This window comes from Leptosomus discolor, chromosome 9, assembly GCF_034619465.1.
Source record: "Leptosomus discolor isolate bLepDis1 chromosome 9, bLepDis1.hap2, whole genome shotgun sequence".
In the NCBI taxonomy this organism is placed as follows: Eukaryota; Metazoa; Chordata; class Aves; order Leptosomiformes; family Leptosomidae; genus Leptosomus; species Leptosomus discolor.
This window is the reverse complement of record NC_141399.1, coordinates 27,661,573-27,687,389: the sequence shown is the minus strand read 5'-3', so window position 1 is coordinate 27,687,389 and position 25,817 is coordinate 27,661,573. Positions and strand designations below refer to the sequence as shown.

Sequence of the window (25,817 nt, the reverse complement as noted above, 5' to 3'; positions counted from 1 at the left end):
CAGTGGGGCACAAGGGAGCAGGGCATGGGGACAGCAGGCATGGTGACAGGGCAGCTCCAGCTGTGAGCCACGTGCCCATGAGCTGTTGGAGGCTGCAGGGGTGGGAAGGTACCCTGGGCAGGGCTGGCCTGTGGCTGACAGTGTCCCCGCTGTCCCCAGGGCAGAGGTGGCCTTGGTGAAGGTGGACAAGGCCACACCAGTCACCCTGGGGGCCACTAGCAGCCCCTTACTGCTCCTTGGCCTTGCACCATGGAGGGCAGTGTCTCCGTGTCAGCCATTCTCTCCTCCAGCATTTTTGGGGTACCCCAGTCACTCCTGCCCACTGTGCCTCACCACCTGGTGCACTGCTGGGACCCCCAGGAACCAGGGGACTCCACTTGCCTGAACACCTACCAAGCGCTCCAAACTCCACCCTGCACACACAGTAGGTGCCACACACTTGGAGGAACTCGATGGCCCTCTCATTCAGGCTGGTCAACTGGAAGAGCAGCTTGGGGGCACCCAGCTCATCACACAGGTTGATGACATCTAGAAAAGCTGGAGGGGGGGTGTGGGCTGCTGACATGTCATCACGAGCCCACTGAGTCCTGTCTCGAGCGGGATGCCACGCAGGCTCCCCGTGGTAAGGGCACAGCGGTGAGCCAGGGACCCCGCACCTCACCGCTGTGCCCACACCACGGGGAGCCTGCGCGGCATCCCGCTCGAGACAGGACGAAGCACTGGTGCTGCTGCCGAGGCTTGGTGGTAGCTGCAGCCCTCAGCCAGGGCTCACCGCTGTTGGGGACCCCCAGGACCCTCCTCACGTAGGACAGCAGCCTCAGGGCAGAGCGTCTGGCATTGGCCAGAGAGCTTTGGTCATCTGCAGGGAGAGCGGCAGGGGCTGAGGGCAGCAGGCATTCCTGGCAGCAGCCACAGAGTCCAGAGGCTGGGCGCAGCGCCCAGCGAGGCCACGGTGTGTTCCCATATGCCCGGGGAGCTGGCACCTGTGGGATGGCCGGGAGCAGCCTCACCCCTGTGCTTGAGGTCAGTGAACATGCTGCCGCTGTGAGTGCGGGATGGTGGGCCCTGGTCCGTGGGGCTGGGGCGGTGGGACTGGACCTCGCCCTGTGGCGTTTGTGAGGCCAGAGGCAGGAGGGGCGCGGGGGTCCGCTGGCGCTTTCCCCAGACCCTGTGAAACAAGCCCAGCCAAGCCTCCAGCGCAGCGGAGCTTCATTGCAGTGGGAAACCCGGGGCGCAGGCGAAGGAGTGGCAAGGCCCTGGGGGGCTCAGACAGTGCCCCGGGGGCAGCAGCCCTTGGGGCTAGGGGTGACACAGTGGCTTGGGGTGTAAGCCGGCACAGGCAGGACACAGGAACAACCACAAAACCACGGTTGAAATGCAAAGAGTAAATTTATTTTTGCTACCTCCCCAACTAGAGGGTCCCCCAAGCAGCACCCAGGCAGAGGCACACAAGTGGGGCTGCAGGCACTGCTGAGCTCCATGCTCAAGGATCATGGAACCTGCTGGTTTTGCCTCTTTATCAGGGATTCATGCAGGTGTAGTTTACCACTGTGCTTTGATCTTTCCCACAGTAGGACAGCTTGGCCCCTCTGGCCCTTGGCATCCCTCAGCCCCATGTCCCTGTCCCAGCCGGTGGCTCCTGCCTGTTTGGCCGCAGCTCCCCCCTCACTGTGACATGTCCCTCGCTGCAGGGAGCAGGGGGCATGGCAACTCTGTGAGGGATCCTGTGTGCAGCAGGGCTCATGGTGGGATGTCACTCTGCCCTCCTGGGCACCCCAAGGACAGGACAGGTGCTGGCACACCATGCAGCATGCCCAGTCTGCTGCAACACATCCAGGGCAGCACCCAGTGCATGCGATGCATCACAGAGAGCACCCAGTGCAACAAGTAGTGCACCCAGGTGCTACATACTGCACCCCGTGCACCATTTAGGTGCACCCAGTGCGCTGTTTAGTGCACCCAGCACACCACGCTCACCTAGCACCCTGCAGTGCACCCAGCAGCCTGAGGTGCAGTACAGCCACTGTGTTGGGGGAGGACGAGTGAGGCCATGGCAGGAAGCAGGGCTGGGGGTCCCGGGCATTTGGCAGAGGCAGGGTGGGGGTGAGGAGCGAAGCCTGTGGGGCGGCAAGGCTTTGGGCAGTAGGGATGCAGAGGAGGCAGGAGTGCAGGAGTGTGTCACACTCCCATGTAGCTGTTCTTGTAGGGGCTGTGCTCGTGCGGGGCAGCCGGGGCAATCACCGACTGCAGGTGGTTGCTGCTTTCCCAGAGATGCTCGTAGCTGTCCTTGGGGGGCAGCTCACTCACATAGCAGATGCTCTCGCTGTAGTTGGGCTTGAAGCTCTCCACGACATCTTTGGGGACTCCAGCCCATTCCTCCAGGGAGAAAAGTGGGGTGAGAGGAGCCACCACCCAGCCCAGCGTGACCTTCATGGGGCAGGGGGGTGATCCTGGGGCAGGGCTGCCCACAGCCGCCTTACCTGGAAGTTGCCGTTGTGGGTGATGAAAAGCTCGTCGAAGTTCTTGCTGGGGTTGGGGATTCGGGGCATGAGGATGACCCACACCCTGTGCAGGAGAGATGTGTCACAGCGGAAGGGCCCCGGCAACGCTGCCCACCACCAGCCCCCCATGCTCACCTTTCCATGCGCACCAGCAGGACGACAAGGACCAGTAAGAGCAGGCAAGAGGCAATGGGGATCAAGACCGTGTGGATCCAGAACCAGTGCAGCTGTTCCTCCACCGTGCCTGGAAAGAGCCAGGGTGACATGGACACCCGGCCAGCACACCCTCATGGCAGTGGGGTGGGCATGCCAGTGGCCCTTTGTGGGTGGCCATGGCATCATCCACAGCAGGGCTTAGCTGCGAGCAGAGGATGGAGAAGGGGCCCATCCCCAAGCCTTGCCACACTGTCACCACAACTGGCTGGTGACCCTGTCCTGGACTGGCTGTGCCAGAGCAGCCCTGCAAAGCTAAGAAAGCCCTGGCAAAAGCCATCAGGTCCTACTGGTGGGGTGCGTTTGGCTTCCAGAAGTGCAAAGGACACAGGGGCCGATGCTGATGCCTGCACTGCAGGTGCCCAGGTGTGTCTTGCCCTACAGCTCAGGCCAGTTTTCCACTTGCTTGGCCACCCCTTGCCTGCTGAGCCCCACCATGCCCCAGACCATTCCATCCCGCCGCAGCCCCCAGGACCTACCCTTGCTGCCCCAGACCACAGGGACGCTCCACTCGCTCCAGAGCTGGGTGCTGCCACAGTACCTGTTGATCTTGCTGCGCACGTAGAAGGTGTAGTACTTCTCATAGTCTACGCTGGGTAAGGAGAAAATGTCTCCATTCACCCGGTGTTCCTGCAGAGAGATGTGGGCCATGCGATGAGAGCTGGTGCTGCTATGGAGGCTGGTGCATGGCTAGTCCCCAGGCACAACCATGGGGGTGCTGTGTCCGGGGGGGCTCTCACCGTCCAGCTGGTGTCCTTGTTGCTCTTGTACTTGACGGTGTGCTCCAGGCACTGGGTTTTGGGGTACGGGGAGGTCCAGGTCAGCTGCAGCTGGTTGCTGCTCATGTTGCGGATGGTCAGGTTGACAGGTGCCTCCGGTTTCACTGCAAGGCACAGGTGATGCCCAGTGAGTGCCCATCCCATACCCTGGTGGCCCTGCCACCAGCTGGGATGTGATGGGGCAGCCCTGGGGACCCACAGTTCTGCTCTTGCCCCACAGCAGCCCCACAGGGGAGAGTAGGTGCCCCTCACCGCTCCGTACCCAGGTCCTGCAGCTCCATGCGCTTGCTGGGGATCTCCAGGGTTCTGCCGCCAACGCTGGCGTTGACGCGGACACGGAAAGGCTGGAACTGGATGATCTCGCTCTGGTTGAAGTGGCAGCCGATGCTGATGCCCTGGTCCTGCAGGTAGTGCTTGCACTCCATCACGGGGGACCTGTTCTCATACCTGTGCCGCAGTGGGTTACCAGGGCTCCCCGAGACCCCACATGCCCCAGCCCTCCCTGGGACACCTCTCCCCAGCACATTCTGTCCCACTTGGCCCAGAGACAGAGCCTCCCCCACCCTGGGCTCGGGGAAGAGAAGCAGCCTGATGCTGGGACCAGTGATGCTGGCAGGAGCCTCCCGTGCTGGACACCCTGCTGTGGGGTGGGCCATGGGGCAGAGGCACCTACCAGTAGTAGAGGGAGTAGTTGGCCGTGAGCGTCTCTCTGCTGCCCCACGTGCAGGTCATGTACTCCTCGTTGAAGAGGACACACTCCACCCCTGCAAGGGACAGACGCGGCTGGGGACTGCTTTAATAAGCAGCTGTGCCAAGGCCCAGAGGTGCACCGGGGAGACACAGCACATGCTAGGGGCATGCACATCCTGCACACCCCTGACAGCCTTCCTCCGTGTGAGCCAAACAGGCCCTGCTCTTCCCAGCAGAGCTGTGGTGCAGTCTGCCTGCAATGCCGGGCCCTCACCACCTTGTTCGCACATGCTGTGCCAGTGATGCCCAGGCTGCTGGCAGACCGACATCTTCCTCCAAAGGACTGCTGGGCAAGCAGCTGTGCCGCCCGCATCTGCGCTGTTGGGTCCTCATGCTGTGGATGTGGTGTTTCACCCTGATTCCTCCATATGCTCCACTTAGTCACCCCATGGCTGCTGTTTGCAGCCCCTGGCACTGTGGGACAGGACAGAAACCCCTCCCTGCCAACCCATTTTCCTTGTCCCATGAGAAAATCCAGGATTTGTGCCCAATGTCTGTGTCCTGGCTAAATTAATCTTGCTGTTACCCTTTTGGGCACTTGCAGGTGCCCATGTGTCCCTGTGTCTGGGTGATGGGGGCTGTGCTTCTCACCACAGCCCCCTGCCACAGGGCGGGGGGCCGAAGACCGGTGGTTTGACCTCTGCAGGCAACACCGCCGAGCCCCGGGAGGCTGAGCAGCCACTCCAGGTGCCCACACCAGCTCCTCTGCCCCCTCCTTCCGCCACGCTGTGCCAGCCCTGGTCCTGCCCACACAGTCAGAGGCCACATCCTGGGCTGGCTGGGGGTTGCAGGGCCACCAGGGTGATGCTGCTCCTTGCACCTTGCACCGTGCCACAGTCCACTCTGGCAGCCACTGGCACAGCTCGTTGCGGGACAAACATTTCCGATGGACTGAGGCTCCTTGCAGAGCCCTTGCAAGTGCCAAACCAGCTGCTGGTGGCCGAGACCTGCCCTGGAGGCTCCCAGAAAATGTTTTTTTTTCCCCCTACAAATCAGGCAGTGGGACACCTGATCCCTTTCAAGGGCCAAACCCATCAGCCAGCACCGCGGGGGCAGGAGAAAGCCAGAGCCGGGCTTTCTTGGGTAGGAATATAACGTGATGGAGGAAATATGTGTTGTACTTTGGCTGTTTCTGCATGTGGAGATGGAGGGCACCTTCCTGGAAGCCCGGGAGGTCCAGGGATTCCAGAGGGGCTGTGTTTCCACATAAAGCTGGTGTTTTATTGACCGCCAGCCATGAAGTGGATTTTTTCTCGGAAAACAACAGCTGGGGTGAGGGTGCTGGGTGGAAAGCGGAGCCACTGTCTCCCATCCCCTGTCCCCTGCCTCTGTGTGTCACCGCTGACATGATCGGGACGGAAAGGGCGTCTGGCACATATCTGCTGGCTGCCGCCCTGCCCGGCTGATGCACAGGGCTGATAGGATCTGCACATCACATCCTGCTGCTGACCCCTGCCTCGGCCCGCCATGGGGACTCCCATGGCCAGGATCCCTCCTGGCAGTGCTGTGGGGCCAGTAGAGCCATGGGGCCAGGAGCTGTAGGGCCAGGAGTGCTGCAGGGCTGGTAGCCATGGGGCCAGTGGCGCCAGTGATGCTCCAGCGCCGGGGCAGGAGCAAGGACACCCAAAAGGGCTCCCTGGCACAGCCCGACTCTACCGGCAGCCCCGTTGCAAGGGGCCATGTACATGCCCAGGGGCTCTGGCACATCAGGGGATGGTGGGGGCTCTGGCACATGCCCCAACGGCTCGCCAGTCCACACAGCCCCACGTCCTGTCCTCCTCACCTGCCATCACCGAGGAGCCATATCCCCCAGCCTCACCACCCATAGGGCACCGCAGCCTCCCACCCCCCACACCATGTGCGCCCTTACCTGGGGAGCTCTGCGCAGCAGCAAGGTAGGGGCCCAGCCCACAGAGGAGGAGGAGGATGGGCATGAGGAAGGTGCTGGGCACTGCCATGGCGGCGTGAGCCGTGGAATGTGTGCGAGCAGCCCCCGCACACAGCCCTCCGTGCAGGGCAGCCAGCTTCCGCACCCGCGCTGCTTCCTGCCCCACAGCACCGCCCGCCGCCAAGGGGCCCACGCCACGTCACACCCCACGGGTCACACCGATGGGGACCGTGGCTCACTACCCCAGGGCCCCATGGTTCAGTCCAACGGGGTCCCACACCTCATCCCCCTGGGCCCCCCATGCTGCCTGCCCAGGCCTCACGGCTCACCCCCCCGGACCCCACCGCCTGCCTCCCCGGGACTCCCCTGGTTCATCCCGCCGTGTTCCCACAGCTCACCCCGCCGTGCCGCAGTGCCCACCCGCACAGGGCTGCCCCCCAGGAGCAGGGCCAGTGTGGGGTTCCCAACCACGGGTGCCCTGGGCTGGGTCCCTGAGAGCTGGGCAGAACTGGGAGTCACTGGGACAGTCCCGGGGGGCAGCTACGGGGAGCCGATCACAAAGAGGCTCACGGGGGTGGCTGCAGGGAGTTGGGGGCAGTTATGGGAGGTGGTGGCAGGGGATAGTGGTGGTGCCAGAGATGGGGGCAGCGATGGGGGGACAGCCACGGGCGCGGCGTTGGGGCAGTGACGAGGGGACGGCCACGGGCGCGGCGTTGGGGCTGTGGTCTCACTGACGGTGCCCGTGGGTCGGCCTCAGGGAGAGATGGGCCGGGCAGCGGGGGCAGCCGGGCGCGGTGGGCTGCGGGGCGTTCCTGGGGCAACGTTGGAGGCAGCCGGGGGGGGAGCAACGGGGGAAAACACGACGCCGGTCACGTGACCTGAGCCTGGCACACCGCCGGCGCAGCCCTTCCGCCAGGGGGCGCCGCCCCGTTCACCTTCGACGCTTTCCGCCTCCTTCGTCACGGGCTCGGGCTCCTCCCCGGCGGCGCTCGGGACTCTTCGTGCTTCCTTGTCCCGGCTTCGGGAAGCCCCGGCGCCCCTCGGCGGCGCCCGGGACAGCAGCGCCTCGCTCGGGCCTCTCCGGCGGCGCTCGGGCAGCCCCGGTGCAGTGCGCAGGCGCGGGCGGTCCTTGTTGTGGCTCGGCGCCCCTGCCCGCCGGCCGGTCCGGGATGGCGGCCTTCGGCGTCCTCAGCTACGAGCACCGCCCGCTCAAGCGTCCGCGCCTCGGCCCGCCCGACGTCTACCCGCAGGACCCCAAGCAGAAGGAGGTGCGGGGACACATGGGGTGCGGGTCCGCCGTACCGGGGCTGGCTATGAGGAGGCCCCGGGGGTGCGCTGGGAGTTCCCGGGGTGGAGGCAGGGAGCCCTGCGTCCCCATGGTGTCTGGGCGTGAGGGCTCCGTCTCGCCGGGCCTCCGGGTTGTGGGTGCGGGGCCTGGCCGAGCGTGCCGTGGTTCCTGTGTGTTAGCACTCGCCTGGGGTGCTGCCTTGCAGCGTGGGGCTGGGGGAGGCCGGGACCCGCTGGGCCCTCGCTTTGCTCCGTCCCAGCGCTGACTGAGCCGCCGTGGTGGGGACGGAGGCTGCGGGTGTTTGGCGTGGGGAGGGGCTTTGCCGGTCCCTGCTGATCGTCCTTCCACTGCAGGATGAGCTGACCGCTCTGAACGTCAAGCAAGGCTTCAATAACCAGCCGGCAGTCTCTGGGGACGAGCACGGCAGTGCCAAAAATGTTAATTTCAACCCAGCGAAGGTGAGAGCCGTTGGGACTGGCGGGGGAGGGGGGAGATTTGGCAGGGACTAGTGCCTGTACGGGCAGGCTGCTTGGTTCTGTACTGTCCTGGGTTGTAGTCCTTCCCTGTGTCCAGAGTCAGGTGACCCTTCCCTTTAGGATGGGTGTTTTAGGACCTAATCCTCTGCCCTGGTAGAATTGAAGTTCTGCATTCTTTTGGAACCGTGTCCCACCTCTAAGAAAGCAGGTTCTTGTCTTGCTCTGTATGTCTTATGGGCAGGTTTTTATCTGCAGTCTCTGTTAAACCAACATCTAGAATTCCTTATATTCTGCAATTAAAGCAGAAGACTAGGATACCAGAACTTGGAAACTTCTTCTTATTTGTTTGGTTACGTTATGGCCATAGTAGGACAGAAGTAAGATTCCTTGGAACATCTGGCAATTTAAACATGGGAGTTATACAATACGCTTTAACTCAATTTTTCCAGTCTTTAAAATCAAGACGTTAACTTCCTGTCCTCCCTGACAAGATGACTAGTAATGATATGGGATGGAAGGCAATCAATAAGCACGGTACATTTTTTTTTTTTTTCCCCTTGGCTGACGTTTGTCTGAGAAGCCTTCTGTCTGGTTTGACGAGTATTTATAGAGAGTTGTGTCCGTCTCAGCTTGAGTCCCTGCTTGGTTATTGTATGAGTTGTCTGGAAGCATTCCTCTTTGCAAGTATAACAAGGGCAGGTTTGGTTTCAAAAGTTGATACTGGTGAGACTTCTGGTAGGAATGATAAATGAGACTTTAAGCAGATAGAATAGATCTTTGACTTGTGAAATGGAACTTGTCCTTTTCTTCTTTTTTTCCAGATCAGTTCAAATTTTAGCAGTATTATTGCAGAAAAGCTGCGGTGCAATACACTGCCTGACACAGGAAGACGGAAACCCCAGGTGAATCAGAAGGATAACTTTTGGCTGGTGACAGCACGTTCTCAGAGTGCCATAAACAACTGGTTCACAGATCTGGCTGGAACTAAGCCCCTCACTCATCTTGCTAAGAAGGTATGTTACATGAGAGGCTGCCTGGCAGGGCAGAGCATTTGATCTATGCTTGTTTCTGAAGGGTTTGTATAGTAGAAGGTTTTTACTATTTGGAGAAGTTTCTTCTTTATGTCTCTTGAAGGCTTCAGCTTGAAAAGCGTATCCAGGCTTTATAGTGCGCTGACTATAGTCATCCCCACTCAAAAGAACCGGTCTCTTGTCTGTTCTTTGGAGGTTGTGTTCAGCTTTGCCTTTCAGCTTGTATGATATGACTGATTTATGTTAAGGTTCAGATGTTTTTCAGAAGAGCTGCCCCTATTGCCTTTGGTCTGTTGTTTAGATTAGGACTGTTCCTATTGTGGATGGTTTTTCAACTTCTCAAAAGTCATAGTGAGAATTACTGGAAATAATCAGCTGACTTCCCAGACTTCTGTTGAAGTGACACATGTTTCTGATTTTAAGCTGAGAAGAGTGTGTGTATTATAACTTGGTCTCTGCAAGGCTAGAGTGCCATGGTGTCCAGGGCTACATAGTATTGAATTCTGTACAGTATGAAAGAAGAAAGAAGGGGTTTGCTCTGCCATTTCATTGGGCCCAATAGCAAGGGGAGCTAACTCTCTGTCAGGGTGGACCTATAAACAAGGAACTCAGGAATCTAGTGTTCATTGTGGAAAAACGTATCTCCCAGTTGCGAAACGGTAGCAGAGCATGTAGTTTCAAAGCTGGAGTTTGTCTGGTCCTTGGTGTTTTGAGTCACTCTTGGAGGAAAATAAAGTAATCAGATTTTCCCAGAGTCTGTCTCTTTGTGAACTTAGTCCTTGTGTCCTTCTTTGCATGTTGGCTGTCAGTTTCCTGAGGTCATTGTGAAAGCTTGAACCGTTCAGGGGCTTCCCCAGTTTCCTGCAATGGTCTCTGTCAGTTTTCATGGACTTAGACATGAAAGCAGTGACTGTCAGTAGCCAAGTAGTCTCTGTGTCTTTGGAGCATTAGAGAATAATTGTGAAGAATGTAAGGAACATAGCAAGTAAGCGATTGAACTGTTGATAGTCCAGGAACTTTGAGATACCTGCCAAATGGACCTGTCCTCTGTGAATTTGTCTCGTTCCTCTGTGAACACACGCGTACTTTTGCTCTCTGTAGTATCCTGTGGAAATGAACCCCACAGCTGTACTTTTACCTGTAATGTGTTACTGCTTCCTGGTTTATAGATCTGCAGTCTGATGGTTTCACTGGTATCCTTCCATGTTGTATCTTGAATTTTTAGTCTTGGATTAATGAATTCCTTTCTACTATGGTATTCAGTTCCCTGTTTTTCACAGTCTTCTGTTGGCTATTCATGATATTACAAGACTTTTGTAACCACTCTGTTTTGTTTACAGAATCAAGAGTCCTATCTTCAGTCTGTATAGTAGGTACTCTGTGTTTCTGACTCAGTCCTTAGTCAGTACCTTTTGTGGTTGTTTGTATTCTCAAAGCTGTTTGAAGGATTCAGGGTGTGGATTTACAGTGATATAATTACGTTTTCTGTCTTTCAGTTTGTTTTGTTTCTGTTTATAATGAAATGCAGGTCTGGTACTGTTGCTTTCTGACCAGAGGTGAATTCTTGCAGTAGGGTTTTTGAGGTGCAGAGCAGCGCAGTACCTTTTAGCTTTTTACCTTTTTCACAACTTGCAGCACCTACAGCATGTGCAGTTACTTTGGAATTGTTCCTGTCTAAGTCCTTGGTTGCAGTTCTCCCTCTCAATTCTGCTGCAGGTGCCCATCTTTAGCAAGAAGGAAGAGGTCTTTGGTTATTTGGCGAAATACACTGTTCCAGTAATGAGAGCAGCCTGGCTTATCAAAATGACTTGTGCCTATTATGCTGCCATCACGGAAACAAAGGTGAAAAAGCGTCATGTCATTGATCCTTTCATTGGTAAGCACTTTGTGTGGAGCACTGGTTTTGTCCATCCCAGATGTTTCCTTCTCAGCCTGCTCATGAGCAGTAAGAGGTAGCCTGGAAATTCCTATAAACTTGTTTCCTGCCGATAAGTCCTACCGTTCTGATGTGCATAACTGTCTAAAACAACAGGGCCCACCTGTGAGGGTACACTGTTGAAAAACAAGTCTTAGCAGCCACAAATACTTCCTGAGAGCTTAACCTCTTCTTTCTCTGTGTTAAGTTCTACGTGTGCTCCTCTGCTGTGGGGTTTTTTTCTTACCCTACCAAGACTGTATAGTTTAGCAATGACTGATTAGCTTCTTCTCAAGTGGGTGAGTACATTTTCCAGAGAATTCTGGTATGTTACTTCCTGTTTACGTTTCCAATTTCATTAAGCCTTACTGGATCCCATATCTAGCATCCTTTTCGTTGTGGCCTGCTCCAGATTGCTGCAGTCTAGGAGAGCTCCCCTGACTGTTTTCTGGTTTGTATGGCTGTGACTACAGGACCTGACCACATTCCTTTGAAAAGCAGCATTAGCAGCAGAAGTACATGGATTTTTTTTTTTTCTTGTTTATCTTTGGTGTAAAAAAAAAAAAAAAAAATTAAATAAAATTTAAAAAATTACACAGGCTTCTTAGCTCTGTTTCTGGAGGTTGATTGGTTTGTTAGATATATTTATTCTGTTTACTTGCCTCTTCCTTTGTGTTTGTCCTGCTGCTGACCCTGTAAGTGTTGTTTGTTTCACATTTTTGCATGTTTTGCCATCTGCATTGTCCCAGAGGAGTGTAATTGAGCTGTCACTTTGTGTATTGAGTTTGTCTCCTATACAGTTAGGTTCTAGTAAAAACAATTGTTTTAATAATTCCTTGATCACAGCTTTACTCTGATACTGAAAGAAATTAAGAACAAGTTCAGAGTTGAAATGTTTCCAATGCTTTTGCTGTCTGCCAGATTATTAAGGATGTTGAACCAGGCTGGTCTAACGCTGCTTCCCGCTGGAAAGCCTCTTTCCTCCACCTGCTGATTCTAAACAACTGCAGTTGAGGAATCTTTCCCAGCTTGTCTTGTACAAAGTAACACTGCCCCCAAGTACAGAAGTTTTTCCTTGTGTTCCCTATTTCTGTGGATGCCTCTTCCTTCCTGCCACCCCTAGGCCACAGGCAAAGCTGATACTGTGGCATTTACTTTTCTTTCTTTGTCTTTCTGTCCTTTTCAAATGACAGGAACTTTTTTGTGTTTCCACCTGCGCACCAGCCTTGTTCTTTCCTGCTTCTGTTTACTACTGCACTTGTCGCTAACCTGTTTCCTTTTCTCCAGAATGGACGCAGATCATCACCAAGTACCTGTCAGAGCAGCTGCAGAAAATTGCGGAGTTCTATAGACAGCTCCCAGGGCAAGGCTGTGGTTCACCGTCTGGGCCAATGCCCCAAGAGGTGGAACAAGCTTTGAAGCAGTGGGACTACAATGAGAAACTAGCTATGTTCATGTTCCAGGTGAGGGACTGGAGGGGGCTGCTGGCTGGGTGCGTAGCAGAGGAGGGCTGGGGGAAGTGTATGCAAAGTGATTCACTTTTGCAGAATACTTGCTTTTTGTGAATAGACTGTTAGGGCTAGATGCAGTTTTGAGCTCCGTAGTAGAACAGGGGTGGTACAGAACTGTGCAAACTTCTAGAGTTATTTCCACTGTTAGAAAGCAGGCAGCTGCTCTGCCTTTCCTTAGTGGATGTTGCTTCAGCTTCTGTCCATTCGCTCTGCCTTTATCTGTGTGCAGGATGGCATGCTGGACCGGCATGAGTTCCTGACGTGGGTCCTTGAGTGTTTTGAGAAGATACGGTCAGGAGAAGATGAATTTCTGAAAATGCTCCTACCCCTGCTACTGCGGGTGAGAATTATGTACCCGTCTTTCTTCGGGAGAGTGCTGACTTTGGCTGTTGTCAGTCCCCTTCCTATTGCCTAAGGGATGATGAGCTATTTTGCACCGAGAACACTCAAGAATGTCCCTCTGAGTATCCTTCTTAGCTCATGCAAGGATACCTTTTTAGTCCTGCTCTCTTCTGTTTCTTTTTCCTTTACCATGTTTCCCTGCACTGGAGTTGGTAATCTCAACCAACGTCGTAGCTGTGATAGTTGGACTCATTTTGCACCACTACATGGAAACTACTTTTCTTTCTTTCTGTAGCAACAGGTTGAAGGCAGACCTTTGAAGCCCTGGGAAGTCTGGGTGTGGGTGCATTTTGATACATGAAGTCACTGCCACAGAGCATTTAAAGGGTTTTTCTGATGCTTAGTAGCTAGTGGGTGATAGATGATGCGAAGGAGCTCTCTGTAAAAAGGAACTGTCTCTACAAGGCAATGCCGCGCAGCATACTACTTTGGGAGGGTCAAGGGTTTCTTTTGTGTTGCTTGTAATGAGGACGTTTTTCCCCCCTCCCTCCCTCTTCCCTACAGTACTCTGGAGAGTTTGTGCAGTCAGCGTACTTGTCCAGACGTCTGGCCTACTTCTGCACCCGCAGGCTCACTATGCAGCTGGATGGTGCTGGTGGGCACCCACCCCACATCCTGTCTACTCAGACAGGGAATGCTCTTCCTTCAACTCCCACCCCTCAGCCAGCTGCAGGGAATCCTCCTCCCAGCCCTTTCAGCGACTTACTGCTGTGCCCCCAGCACCGGCCAGTGGTGTATGGGCTCAGCTGCATCCTCCAGGTAGGTTTGAGTAGTGGGGTCAACAGGGGCAGTTTATACTGTATGCCGTCACAGAAAAATCATTATAGTCTGAGTTAGCAACTTCCCAAGTACAGAAATATCAAAATGCCATATTCTGAAAAATGAAAATATCAAAATGACCGTCAAAATATGATTGTCAAAGGGTAGGTTTTTGCTGATGTGTTACAGGGCTTTTGTACCAGACGTCAGTGCTATAGCAGTGCCCTTGACTGACTTGCATTAAAAAAATTGGTTGGAATAGAGCCTTTTGCTCTGTTCACAGGTGCTTCAGATGGCTGCAAAAGCTTTGCAGAGAAAGAGGGTTATTTCATCTTGTGTACATCAGTAACAGATTGTCATTTAGGAAAGGAAATTATGTGAGAAATGAAAGAGTGGTTTGTAATTTTGTGAGCTCTTAAAAACAAACGCTTCATCAGAAAAACCCATACCCACAGAAACAAAAAAACCTGACAAACCAAACAACCAGTGCACACAAAACCCAACCCCTCCCACTTCTTTATGGAAGGATTTTAATGGTTTAGGCAACCGCTCTCCTCAGGAGTGGCAGCAAGCTATGAAAATGAATGACTTTAAACTCATAATCTTTATACTTGAAATTGGTTAAACCTTACTTTGTGGTAAAAGGGCAAGGTTGCTGACGCATTACTGATAGGTGTTTCAAGGGTAAATGCTGTTGTGTCACTGTAGGACTCGGTCCATGCTGGCCTTGTGTCAGAGGGAGACAGGTGAGTTCCGTTCAGTGTGTGTTCATGGTTGTGTTTTTCTCCTTCAAGAGGAGAGTGACTAGGTCAGGTAGGTCCCTGCAGGAGTGGAGATTGTCCCTTCCAGGAGAGGAAAGCACAGGATATTCCAGAGAATGCAGAATGGAGCAGGAGGTGGAGAGGAAGAGAGGACAGAGCTTGGGAACCTGCAGCTCAATGAGCCCTGACAGGATCAAGAAGCAGCCAGCCAGCTCTCAGGGTAGAAAGAAAATTCCTGGAGTATGGTTGACTAGGAGTAAGGATCTGTTCACAAGGGGTAAAGAGCAGTGTGGCAGTTGTAAATAACCCCATTGTATTCTTATTAAGTCTTTCTATGTCACTTGCAGTTAAAAAAGTTTAGGTTTTTTTTTTTTTTTCCAGTTTCTGTGTGATAAAACATGCCTTTTTAAATATAAAATCCTTTGTTTGGGGAGTTTACTTTAGGGAAAATACATGAACGCCTCAAAGATTTGGCTGATTTGGGATTTGAACACAACCTGCTTAAAAAGTTCAAATGAATTAATGATCATCTGATCTTTTTTAGTATGTCTCAGGATTCTTCTGATATAAAATCTACAGATCTTCTGATCTGCAGAGAGTAGATAAGGCTAAGGCAGAATAAGATCTAGTGGTTGGAAGTTGGAGCTGGGTAAAGTCATGCTGGTAATAAAAGCATTTTTAACAGTGTACATAATTAACCTTTGCACAAATGTTCTTGAGATATGATGGGTTCTTTGGTTTGAGTGTTTAAAACAGACGCCTTTGTCCATCTTAATGTCTGGCTCCTTCTGAGCCAGGAGCTGCAGCGTGTATCCTAGGATCATTCAGTTAAGTTTTGTTCATGTGGGTGTCTGCACAAGATCATAAAATCATCAAAATGTATATATATTAGTATTGTTATTATAATCATTATTATAATCATTACTATAATCATTCTTCTTATTATTAAATAATACAATATAAGCATAAGAGTTTGAGTCTGTTGATTGATGTTTCTTCTCACACTTTACAGTTGATGAGGGCTGTAAGTCACTAATGTAAATGCTGCTCCTGGACCACAAGGGGTGGATTGTGCATTGACAGTGAGAGTTGTAGAAAATAAGTTCTTTTTAGAAGCAGCAGGGAGCTCTGCAGCAACATGTTGCTGATTTTGGATAATGTGGAACTCTGGTGTCGGCTTCCTAAGCATACCTAGGGCAAGAAACTCAGTGCAGCAAAAATACTAGTTTACTCCTTTCTACTCTAGTATGGTCTTTAGCTCAAAGACTCTTTCAGAGCTTAGAACAAAAAAAACCCCATGTAGTAAATATGTATATATGTATTTACATAAATGTGTATACAGGAGGAGTGCCTGTGCAGTAGGACAAAGGAGTGGTTATTTCTGTAGAAAGTGATCTAACTTAATTGTTTTGACCTTGCTTTGCTCAATGATACTGACTTTTCTGTCTGTGGCAGAGTATAATTTTGTGTTGCCCGAGTGCCCTTGTGTGGCATTACTCATTGACTGACAGCAGGATAAAGACCGGCTCTCCACTAGACCACCTGCCTATAGCCCCATCCAACTTGCCCATGCCAGGAGGGAATTCAGCCTTTACACAGCAGGTGAGCAGCCTTCGAAGAAAGGGAGCTCTTGTGGTCAAGGATAATAGCTGTATCTTAGCTCTTTAAGGATTTTATTTTCGTGTTGTGTGATAAGCAGAGATGGAGGTGCTCTCTCACTCCCAAGGAATTAACTGCTCCCATTCTGCAATAAGCAAGACAGTGATATCCTTGGAAGATGGGCAAAATTTAACCTTGAGTAGAATTACTGTCATGCTCTTTGTTTTCTGATAATTTTGTACACAGGACTTCTAAGGCATCCTTTTATATATTTACATAAGTCCATTGCTTTTAGGTTCGGGCAAAGCTGCGTGAAATTGAGCAGCAGATAAAGGAACGTGGTCAGGCTGTGGAGGTTCGCTGGTCATTTGACAAGTGCCAGGAAACCACAGCAGGTAACTTGCTGTAGGGTAAAGTTTTTCTCCCCCTGTTCTATGTGTTACTCTGAGAAACTTCCTGTCTGGCTATTTTCTTTGATTTTTTTCTTATTTGCTCCATGGTGTTTACGGTCAGCAGTGAAGAAAACCCAAATGGTTCTCTTTCTTTCTAGTGCAAAATCTTGCATGGGTCTGTTTCTCCAGTTATAGGGGGAGTTTCTGTTACTGGAAGCTGGAAATGTGTACCAGAGAACTATGCTCTTGTATATGTACCATGTTCTGGTGCTTTCCCCTAACGTCTGCTGTTAGCTGCTGTGAGAGTCAAGGATACAAAGCTAGGTGGACCCTTGCCTGACTGGTACAGCTTTCCTTAGGCAGCCTTCCTGAGCAATGAGCTCACAGAAACTTTTCCTCCAGAGTCAGTTGTGCCAGTTTCCAGATACACATTTCTTTTTTCTGTTCTCTTCTAGGTTTCACTATTGGCCGTGTCTTGCACACTTTAGAAGTTCTGGACAGTCACAGCTTTGAAAGATCTGACTTCAGCAACTCTTTGGATTCCTTGTATAACAGGATATTTGGGCTGGGTCCAACCAAAGACAGTCATGAGGTGCCTTGAGACATTGCTGCTGGGCCCTGGTCTTGGACATGGCTATATTCTTGTTTATATTCCACAGTTACTGTTCTGTGTCTGCAGAGAGCTGACTAGGTAGTGGCCTTTAGCCAAGAGATGCGATCTCCGTTGAAAAGGATTTCGTGCAGCCTTAAGTTAGGGAGGTACTAAAGTGAGAATGGAAGGTCTGTGCTCTGGAAAGTCTACACGATCAAATGTGTATAAGCTTGAAAGACTCCACACAGCTAACTGAGGAGAGTGTCCTGATGGAAGATAGGAGTTTGGATAGCAGATTGATGATAAAGACATTTTATGTGTATGAGAGAAGTAAATGCTAGTTTTGTCAAATTCTGGGCTGGCAGCTGCTTCCTGGGAGTCTGGGAGCTCACAGTTCAAGTTCCTCTTAGCCTGGGAGGTGACATATTTATGATGTGTAGGACCACAGTGCAAGCAATACTGCATTGGTTCCTGGAAGTGAGCTGCAGGACTGGTGGTTTGCATACTTTGTATAATGCTGTCGAGAGGCTGTCTTTCACTCTGTGCTAAGATTAGCAGTCCGTAGATGTGCTGCTGGAAGAGAGATATTTTTCTGAAGCAAAGCCAGCCTGGAGATTTGTCAAAGGCTATGGATCACCTCATATTGCAAGGTGGAGTCAAAGCAGAGACAAAACGGGAGGGCTCTAGCTTGACATCTGTCCTCCATGTTAGGAAGAGGGGAATGTAGCAGTCCACAGGCTGTGCGCTACTAGAAGTATACTCACTGTTATACCCAACCTGAGGCCTTAGGACTGCTCAGCTCTTCTGTTTGGTTCAGGTTCTCACTGTAGTGCTTATCTCAACAGATCTCCCCAGACGACGATGCGGTGGTGGCCTTGCTGTGTGAGTGGGCTGTCAGCTATAAACGCTCTGGACGCCACAGAGCTATGGTTGTGGCCAAACTCCTGGAGAAGCGTCAAGCAGAGATAGAGGCTGAGGTACGGCCTTATTCCTGGAAGGCTAGGAGTGGTAAAGGAGAGCAGAGGTTGCCTAACTGTGGTTTACTGACTATTACACTGAAAGGCAAAGACTGATCAGTACAATGCCTCTTAACACTGATGCTGTTAATTATGGCATTTGCTCCATCTAACCCGAAGTAGGTCGTAAGTGAGCCTGTGGGATGGTGTGTATCCCATTGCTTGCATACGTTTGAAAACGGGTGATTGCAGTGCAAAAGAACTGGCATGCTTGGAGACTATGAAGTAGCTTACAGAAACCTGTGTGGTGGCTTTCCATAAGTGCAAGATAAGAAAATTCTCTCAAAGACTTCTTTTTTGGGGTTTATGGATAGTGAGTTGGTACTTTTTTCTGTTTCTGTAGAGATGTGGGGACTCTGAAGTCGTGGATGAGAAGGGTTCCATCTCCTCAGGCTCTCTCTCAGCAGCCAGTGCTCCTATCTTTCAGGATGTCCTTATGCAGTTCCTTGACACTCAAGCTCCTATGCTAAGTATGGAATAAAAGATTTTGCTCTCCCAGTTTCTAGCTTTCCCTCTCCTGCAAACTTTGAATTTGTGTGCTATTCTCTTGTGTGTAGGTCTTGGATGTACCTAAATTCTCTCTCTGGCTTCCTTGTGATCCAGAGCATACCTTGGAGGGGGAGGGAAAGCAGCCTGGAGGGCCGGATGACAGAAAGATAATGCAGAAGCGCTTCTGTTAACAGAGCATTGGCCACGAATAAATGAGTATAGCCTAATTGGGAATTAATTCAGGCTGAGAACTAGAGGGAGGTTTCTAACTAGTAAGTGACAAAGCTCTGGAATAGTCTCTCAGTGGAAGTACTGCAGACAGATTAAGGGGGACAGGCTACAGCTCTGGGTGATGCAGGAAACTGTAAACTCAGGAATAGCACTTCCAGGCTAAAGCCCAATGCCTTTGGTCTGTGATACTAACTGGAGAGCTTTTGACTTAGTTGACGCCTGTTGAAACTGGGCTTTCTGCTTTTAGTCCCTGCTATAATCTCAGAACTGTCACTTACTATGTTGAGATCTCTGGGAACACTTTCTCTAGCCCTAGCTTAGGTGGCTGGAGTTGCTCAGAATGTTACAGAATTCTGATAGCCGTGACTGTGTGTGCTGTCCTTTCAGCTGATCCTGGGAAGGAAAATGAGAAGGTGGAGTTCTTTAACCTGGTGCTGCTGTTCTGTGAGTTAATCCGACATGATGTCTTCTCTCACAACATCTACATGTGCACACTCATCTCCCGGGGTGATCTTGCCATGGATTCTCATGGGCCTCGCCCACCCTCACCCTTCGATGACCCTGCTGAGGAGCACGACAGGAAGGAGACAGAGGGAAACAGTGGCATCAAGCTAGAGGTGAGGGCGCAAGCGCCATGTCCCTCCTGTACGTGTCTCTGTGTTGTGTTTGTCCATTTTTACCAGCTTTGCAGCCTCTTTGTATTACCTGCTGGAGGATGTACCAGTGACTCAGGCTTCTCCCTCCTCCAACCTATTTCCTTAGCATTTCAGTTTCAAAAGTAGAAGGCTATGTTCAAAGTGGCTGGAAAGGGCCTGCAGAATGTAAAGGGGTAGATAGGAAAATTTTGCGCTGCTCAGAGCAGAGCAGTGTACCATGAGGTGCTGTTGAGGCCTGTCCATGATGATTGCAATGTATTAGGCTCCAACTTGCCAGGCACCATGGGTGTATTGCTGTCACTGTCCAACATGGACATTGAGTGTCCATGTAGTAAACAAATACTCTTGTTCCCTGGTGCATCACTGAGATGTAAAGCTGCTCTGTCTATTCCCAGGACACAGGTCTCTCTGAGCCCATGGACATCGACCATAACTCCAGTATGCTCTTCGATGACATGGAGAAGACAGACTTTTCGGTATGTTCCTGCATTTTCTATGTGCTACTCAGTAAGCAGGTCAGTATGTTGTAGTGGGACCTGGGACAGCACATGCCTCACTTTTGTGTGAGTACTCTCTCTCTACTCTAGCACCAGTATGCTGGAAGTGGCTGTGTTGTAAGGCAGCTGACACTGTAAAAAGGTCGATATAACCTGTTTATGCAGGTCGGGATCCATCAGAGTAGGGTGAGTCCTGGTGATTCCTGGGATCTCTTACACTCTGACTGATGCCAGCCTGGTGTTTGGGCAGGGCAGGAAGTGGGCTGCTTGGAGGTGGATGGGAAACGGATGACCATGATAGCATCAGGAGACTGGGAGTGACTTGTTACTGTTGGCAGCAGTTTTCTTGATCATCTGGGAGAAGACACAGGTCTGCTGTCATTGTACTTTGTGGCCTTCGGGACTTCAGTTTTACAGTTCTTCATGATTTTTGCGGGCATAGTTCATGGTTGCAGAACGCTTTGAAGCAGTAATAAAAATAATTTGTGGTGGTTGAAAAATCCTTGAGTACATATGTTCCTTCAGCCACTTCAGACCTTTCAAGGTACATGTTAGGCAAGTGTGATGTGCAGAGCTATGTGGCTTTCCCACGGCTTTCCCAGGATCCTTGCTTGTTCATGGAGGTGGTTCTTCCCAAAATTCTAAGTCATGGTTATTTATTTCCTATTGATTTTAACTCAGTACGCAGCATGGACTAGAAGCAAAAATGGGAATAGTGTCTTAGCACATTCGCTTGGTCGTTGCCCTGAGATCTGGATGTTACTCCAACGCTCCCTCTTCCTGATTCTTTTTAGGCCTGAGCGGATGTACCTACCTTCAGCAGTCTTCACTGTTGCATGACCATGTTCCCTAACTACCTTTTCTTGTTCTTATGTCTCCCTAGATGTTTTCTCCTCCGATGCATTGCGAATCTAAAGCCAGCCCTTCCCCTGAGAAACCGGATCCTGAAAAGGAAGCAAAGCCTCTGCTGAAGGATAAGTCTGTGGAAGGAATGCTAGCATCCCTGTATGACCAGCCTCGGCACATCCAGTATGCAACACACTTTCCTATTCCTCAGGTATGAGATCTGCTCATAACCGCTCCCCTGTTGCTGCCTTGTGCTCTGGTCATGAGGCCGCTGTATTTCCCTGTGGTACTGCTGTGGGTGGGTAAGGAGCAGTTGTGCTTTCCCGTACTGCTGCAGGAGGTGGTCTACTTAAGATGTTACCTTTCTCTCCCAGAGCAGCTTCTGAGATGAAGCTTTCCTTTACCTTTAAGAGATCCAGATGTGAAGCAAGATTAAAGCATTCGGCCTCATAGTTGCTAATGCAGTGGTCTCTTTTGGTTCCCTAGGAGGAGTCATGCAGTCACGAGTGTAACCAACGATTGGTAGTTCTTTTTGGGGTTGGAAAACAACGGGACGATGCTCGGCATACGATCAAGAAAATAACCAAAGACATTCTAAAAGTCTTAAACAGAAAGAGCACTGCAGAGACTGGTTAGTAAAGCTTGAGCCACTCCTTTCTGAATTAGGAGTGACTTTCCAGTTGGCTGGCTCCTTTGTCTGGAGTCTCACAGTGAGAGGATTTTATATAATCTGCAGTGCCTGGTAAGCTCTGTGGAATGGTGCTCTGTTCCTGAATATACTAACCAGCAAGTAACATGATTCGTTTCCTGCTGGCAGTATCTGTTTAACTGAACTTTTCTTTAGAAGAGGATTAAGTCATATCAGGTTCAGAGTGAGACCCTGGCCAAAACTTTGGCTTTTCAAATTTTATTTTCTTTAGTTCTTGCATTTAGATCCTTGCACAAGAAGCAAAGAGGACTTTGCTTACGTGTATTTGGCCAAGACCTTGATTAAATGTAGCATGCCATTATGCTTGTGGCACATGCTTAATGCATAGGATGGGAAATTTGGACAGCTGTGTCAAAATCAACAGAAAGCCTCTGACTTCCATCAGCTGAGAATCTGGCTACAATTTTTTTTCTCTTAGTCTGATTCCTGAAAGGCAACTTTAAATGTGATAGAAAGATGATTCATTAAAAGATGGGGTGCTCTGACGAAGAAATTTTGAGGCTGAATGTCTCCAATCCGGAACATCTGTTTCTCATCAGGGAATCAGTGTACCTCTAAACCAAGAGAGAAAGTATTTTCCCCCTCCAAGGAGTACCTTCCCTTGGGATAAACTAGATGTTAACCCTACTGTCGTTCTCAGGTTAGGAATTCCTTCCTCAGCAGTTTATTGTTTTGAATTTGAGATGGTCCCTGTGAGCTTAAGGTCTGGGACTCAGGCTTTTTGGCTATGCTGCATAGCAGGGGCTGGTCATGCTGAGGGACTGGAAGGTGCTGATGGCTGATGTCTAGTCCTCCTCTGATGAGGAAGGTAGCCTAATACTGTTTTGTGTTCCTCCCAACTTTGGTAGGTGGAGAGGAAGGCCAGAAGAGGAAAAAGAGCAAGCCGGAAGCGTTCCCAACAGCTGAAGATATCTTTGCAAAGTTCCAGCACCTTTCTCATTTTGATCAGCACCAAGTCACATCTCAGGTATGAAACTTCCAAGACTGCTGCTGTTCTTGGGACCCTGACTGTGTCCCTTTGCATTACTGAGAGCAGCTTCCTGGAGGGAAAGGGAGGTGGGCCTGCTGAGGGACTTCGGGAAGGGCAGCTAGTACTGTGTGTCGTCTTGCACTCGCAGGTATCTCGCAATGTCTTGGAACAGATCACCAGCTTTGCCTTGGGAATGTCGTACCACTTGCCTTTGGTACAGCACGTGCAGTTCATATTTGACTTGATGGAGTATTCACTCAATATCAGTGGTCTTATTGACTTTGCCATCCAGGTAAGCACAGTGCTCAAACACTTCCTGGGGAGGGGCTCATCAGCCTGAAAGGCAGAAGATCTGTGCTGCAATAGTTGGGCTGTTCCTGGGATCATCGGTGACCCACTGACCTGTGTCATGAAAGTGGTCAGATTAGGTGGTCATTGTGGTGCTCCTGGCCTGCAGCTGTTAGGAATAGGTTGTTTGTGGCAGGTAGTCTTACATGTTCTGTTCTGAGGATTATTCTTCCAGAGGCTTCAGGGTGTCTCCGGAGGACTTACATTGCATCTCTGTTCCTGGCTGCAGCAAGGCCTTGTTCTGAGTGAGAAGGGGATCATCTGTCTCTGGCAGCTCTCCCACCTCACTCCTCTGGAAGGATCCTTGGCACATGTCAGCACAGGCTGCCTTCTGGATCCTGATAAAATCCTGTTGCTGTTTCTGCAGCCTGTGCTGGGTGTCTCTTGAAGCCTTGCTATGGTTGCTGATGGAATTGCGCCTGTTAGCCTTAAAAAGGAAGCCGAGTGAGATTTATGCAGGACAGAATTACCAAAAAAGCTGCCTGCTACTGTCTATGGTCATACCCAATTACCCTCTGATACCCAAGCACTGACAGCCCCTGCCTGAGTGAGACATCGTGCATAAGTATGGGGTGCCAGCTGTTCTAGGGGTACATTTCTAGGCAGAAAGTGCCTGCCAGTTGCTTTGCTGGCAGGTCCTGTAGGCTGTGAGTGTGGTGTGCCTGCTCCACTTCTGACCATACCTTACCCCCATGGCTGTTGAAGGGTTTTTCTGTCATTGAGTGCAGTTGCTGAATGAACTGAGTGTGGTGGAGGCAGAACTGCTGTTGAAATCCTCCGACCTTGTTGGCAGCTACACCACCAGTTTGTGCCTGTGCATCGTGGCTGTGCTGCGGCACTACCACTCCTGCCTCATATTGAACCAGGACCAGATGGCTCAGGTCTTCGAAGGGTAAGGGAATCTTCCCTTCACTGTGTGGAAGGAAGCAACGTATCTTCTTGGGGCTTGTAAGGGATATTTTTGTGTCCTTCCTAAAAGGCAGCAACTTTGTGCCTGAGGGTTCAGATTGCAGAATTTGCAGGGGACGGGATGTATTACCCAGAGAGCGCTGTTGCTGTAAGCTCAGGAAGAGATCTATGTAATGAGCTTATTCCTTCAGATTTCCTTTTCATGTTGCTGCAGCATTTTTTTGTCTCTATACAGTCTGTGTGGGGTGGTGAAACATGGCATGAACCGCTCGGATGGCTCCTCAGCAGAGCGCTGTATCCTGGCCTATCTCTACGACCTGTATACCTCCTGCAGTCACCTCAAAAGTAAATTTGGGGAGCTTTTTAGGTGAGTCTGAGGCAGGTGGGATGCAGTTGATATTGACCAGTGTAGTACCTTAGCTTAAGCTTTGCTTGCAATCTTGTTCGGTGGAATTGTCCCTGAGATCCTCTCAAATGAAGTCTTGAGTGTAGTGTCTGTTTTACAGGCAGTAATGACCCAGTGTATAATCTTGACTCTTATATCCTCAAGTTTACTTTTGGTAAACTGCCTTCAGTAGTCCTCTGTACTTTCGCAGGTCTGCTCTTACCCAAGTCCTAGAGGATAGGTCCGTTCTTGCCAAACTGTGATGACTGAGCAGTTCATCCTAAAGGTTGTTCTCTGCTTGTGCTCAGCTCCTTAATAATCCTTGGACTGCTGCTGAACCTGCTCTGCCTGGTTCTGAGTTTGTTCTTGTGCTACTTTGCACACCTTATCCTTGTTCTGCCAGCTCTAGCTCTTCGGGTTCTGCTCTGCTGATGTTGCCCCCAGGTTTTGTCCCATGGGCTTAGTTTGTGGCCTTCTGCCCTTTGCAGTTCTTCTTTTGGGAACTGTCCCCCCACCAGCTTCCTGTGGAGCTCCTTACTTAACAACCCAGAGATGGCGTCCACAGATCTCCGTGGCTTTTTGCTTATGTGATCCTGTGAAGGGCTAATGCTCCTGACAGCCCTGTTGCCCAGTACAGTGCTTCGCTTTGTCTTCTTTTGCAGCCACTGCTCCCTATTAGTGTTTCCAGTGCAGGCGTGCCATAGGGATGTCTAACCCTCAGTGTTACCCCCCTTTGATGGACTGTTAAAGAGTGGCTTGTGTCTTGGTGTCCTGGCTGCTGAGAGCCTTTTAAGTCTCTCTCTGGACTGAATTCAGAGCAAGAGTGAGCGCTGTGGTCACAGGTATATTGGAGTTCTTTGAAGGAGACATCACATATACAGAAATGAGAAACCTGGTATTAGTCTGTTGAATATGAATATGAATTCCCATAAGCTGTTCAGCAAGGCTTTAAAGTAAATGGCCACAGATAAAAGGGAAACCTCTGGCAGGCAAACAATATGTTAGAGATGGAGACAAGGAGTGGGAAGGAGTTTGTATTTCGAGGGTGGTCCCTCAGTAGGACTCTGCTAGTGCTTGTGCTGTTCTACGCATTGGATGTTGTATGAGTGGTGATACCAAAACTTTTCATCTAACTATTATTCAGTGTATAACAGCAGAAGTTGGCTGCCGATTGTTGTAGTATGGTGCAGTGATGGTGACAAACTGGCAGGTGAAGTTTAGTATTGTTAAACATAAAACAATACACATAGGATTGCCCTTGTTCCCTTCTAAACTCTGTGTAGTGATGGATATATACTACAGGTTGGATAAAGGATCTTTGAGCTGTAGCAGATACATAATTGAAAATGTCATCATAGCATTCAGTAACAGTCAAAAAGCAAATGGAATGTTTGTAGAGGAGTGGAGAACAGACCAGAGAGCATCCTTAGGCCACAATTTAAGTCACGATACAACTGTGCCTTGTGGTTTGGAGCAAGCATCCAAAAAGCATGTAGTGGAGTTAGGCCCAAAGGATGGTGTGTGGAGGTTTGGAATGACTGACTTACGAGGAACTGAATCTCTTCCCCACAGAGGAGACTGAGGAGGAACGGTAGAAGTTTGTGAAGTTCTGGTTGATACGGAAAATAAACTGAATGTTCATTATGTCTTACAATACAAGCACAAGAAGGAATTAATAGAAAATAGCAAATGGCAGATTCAGAATGAAAGAATAAATTTCATAATTCTCATCATTAACATGGAACTCATTCCATGTTGTGAACATCAAAGATCTACTGGATTCAAAAAGTAGGTGGACAAATTTGTGGGAGGAAAATCTCTTGAGGAGAACATTATCTTTAGCTCTGTAAATCTGTGAGCCCTAGGTGCAGCAGAGTGGGGAAGGATGCTGGAGCAGTTTGCCA

At 50.6% G+C, this 25,817-nt stretch overlaps 2 protein-coding genes across 5 annotated transcripts in view; one reads left to right on the top strand and one right to left on the bottom strand.

Annotated features, from left to right (window-relative positions):
* Positions 1 to 1,412: 1,412 nt before the first annotated feature.
* IL2RG (interleukin 2 receptor subunit gamma) lies at positions 1,413 to 4,257 on the bottom strand. The gene is made up of 7 exons (XM_009947054.2): positions 4,167 to 4,257; positions 3,756 to 3,940; positions 3,455 to 3,597; positions 3,194 to 3,344; positions 2,637 to 2,745; positions 2,481 to 2,565; positions 1,413 to 2,376 (listed from the first exon to the last, which is right to left on the bottom strand). Exons 1-7 carry the CDS (start codon positions 4,223 to 4,225, stop codon positions 2,179 to 2,181), a joined length of 930 nt encoding a protein of 309 aa, XP_009945356.2. The 5' UTR covers positions 4,226 to 4,257; the 3' UTR covers positions 1,413 to 2,178.
* Positions 4,258 to 7,300: 3,043 nt separating this feature from the next.
* Positions 7,301 to 25,817, top strand: part of MED12 (mediator complex subunit 12) — a 36,871-nt gene continuing 18,354 nt past the window's right edge. For all 4 annotated transcript variants that reach the window (XM_086470245.1, XM_086470244.1, XM_086470243.1 and 1 more), the window contains exons 1-20: positions 7,301 to 7,399; positions 7,773 to 7,877; positions 8,717 to 8,908; positions 10,643 to 10,802; positions 12,129 to 12,304; positions 12,582 to 12,692; positions 13,259 to 13,513; positions 15,730 to 15,876; positions 16,169 to 16,268; positions 16,721 to 16,857; positions 17,703 to 17,834; positions 18,217 to 18,343; positions 18,981 to 19,210; positions 19,645 to 19,725; positions 20,630 to 20,803; positions 21,079 to 21,223; positions 22,150 to 22,268; positions 22,420 to 22,563; positions 23,348 to 23,511; positions 23,764 to 23,895. In XM_086470245.1, the coding sequence (XP_086326371.1) occupies positions 7,301 to 7,399; positions 7,773 to 7,877; positions 8,717 to 8,908; positions 10,643 to 10,802; positions 12,129 to 12,304; positions 12,582 to 12,692; positions 13,259 to 13,513; positions 15,730 to 15,876; positions 16,169 to 16,268; positions 16,721 to 16,857; positions 17,703 to 17,834; positions 18,217 to 18,343; positions 18,981 to 19,210; positions 19,645 to 19,725; positions 20,630 to 20,803; positions 21,079 to 21,223; positions 22,150 to 22,268; positions 22,420 to 22,563; positions 23,348 to 23,511; positions 23,764 to 23,895 (2,930 nt within the window). The remainder of the gene's footprint in view (positions 7,400 to 7,772; positions 7,878 to 8,716; positions 8,909 to 10,642; positions 10,803 to 12,128; positions 12,305 to 12,581; positions 12,693 to 13,258; positions 13,514 to 15,729; positions 15,877 to 16,168; positions 16,269 to 16,720; positions 16,858 to 17,702; positions 17,835 to 18,216; positions 18,344 to 18,980; positions 19,211 to 19,644; positions 19,726 to 20,629; positions 20,804 to 21,078; positions 21,224 to 22,149; positions 22,269 to 22,419; positions 22,564 to 23,347; positions 23,512 to 23,763; positions 23,896 to 25,817) is intronic.

Coding starts and splice junctions, on each gene's coding strand:
- IL2RG (XM_009947054.2), bottom strand. CDS start 4,225: ATGACCTGCACGTGGGGCAGCAGAGAGACGCTCACGGCCAACTACTCC. Junction 3,598..3,755: donor CATGGAGCTGCAGGACCTGG/GTACGGAGCGGT, acceptor TGTGCCTTGCAG/TGAAACCGGAGGCACCTGTC. Junction 3,345..3,454: donor ACAAGGACACCAGCTGGACG/GTGAGAGCCCCC, acceptor ATCTCTCTGCAG/GAACACCGGGTGAATGGAGA.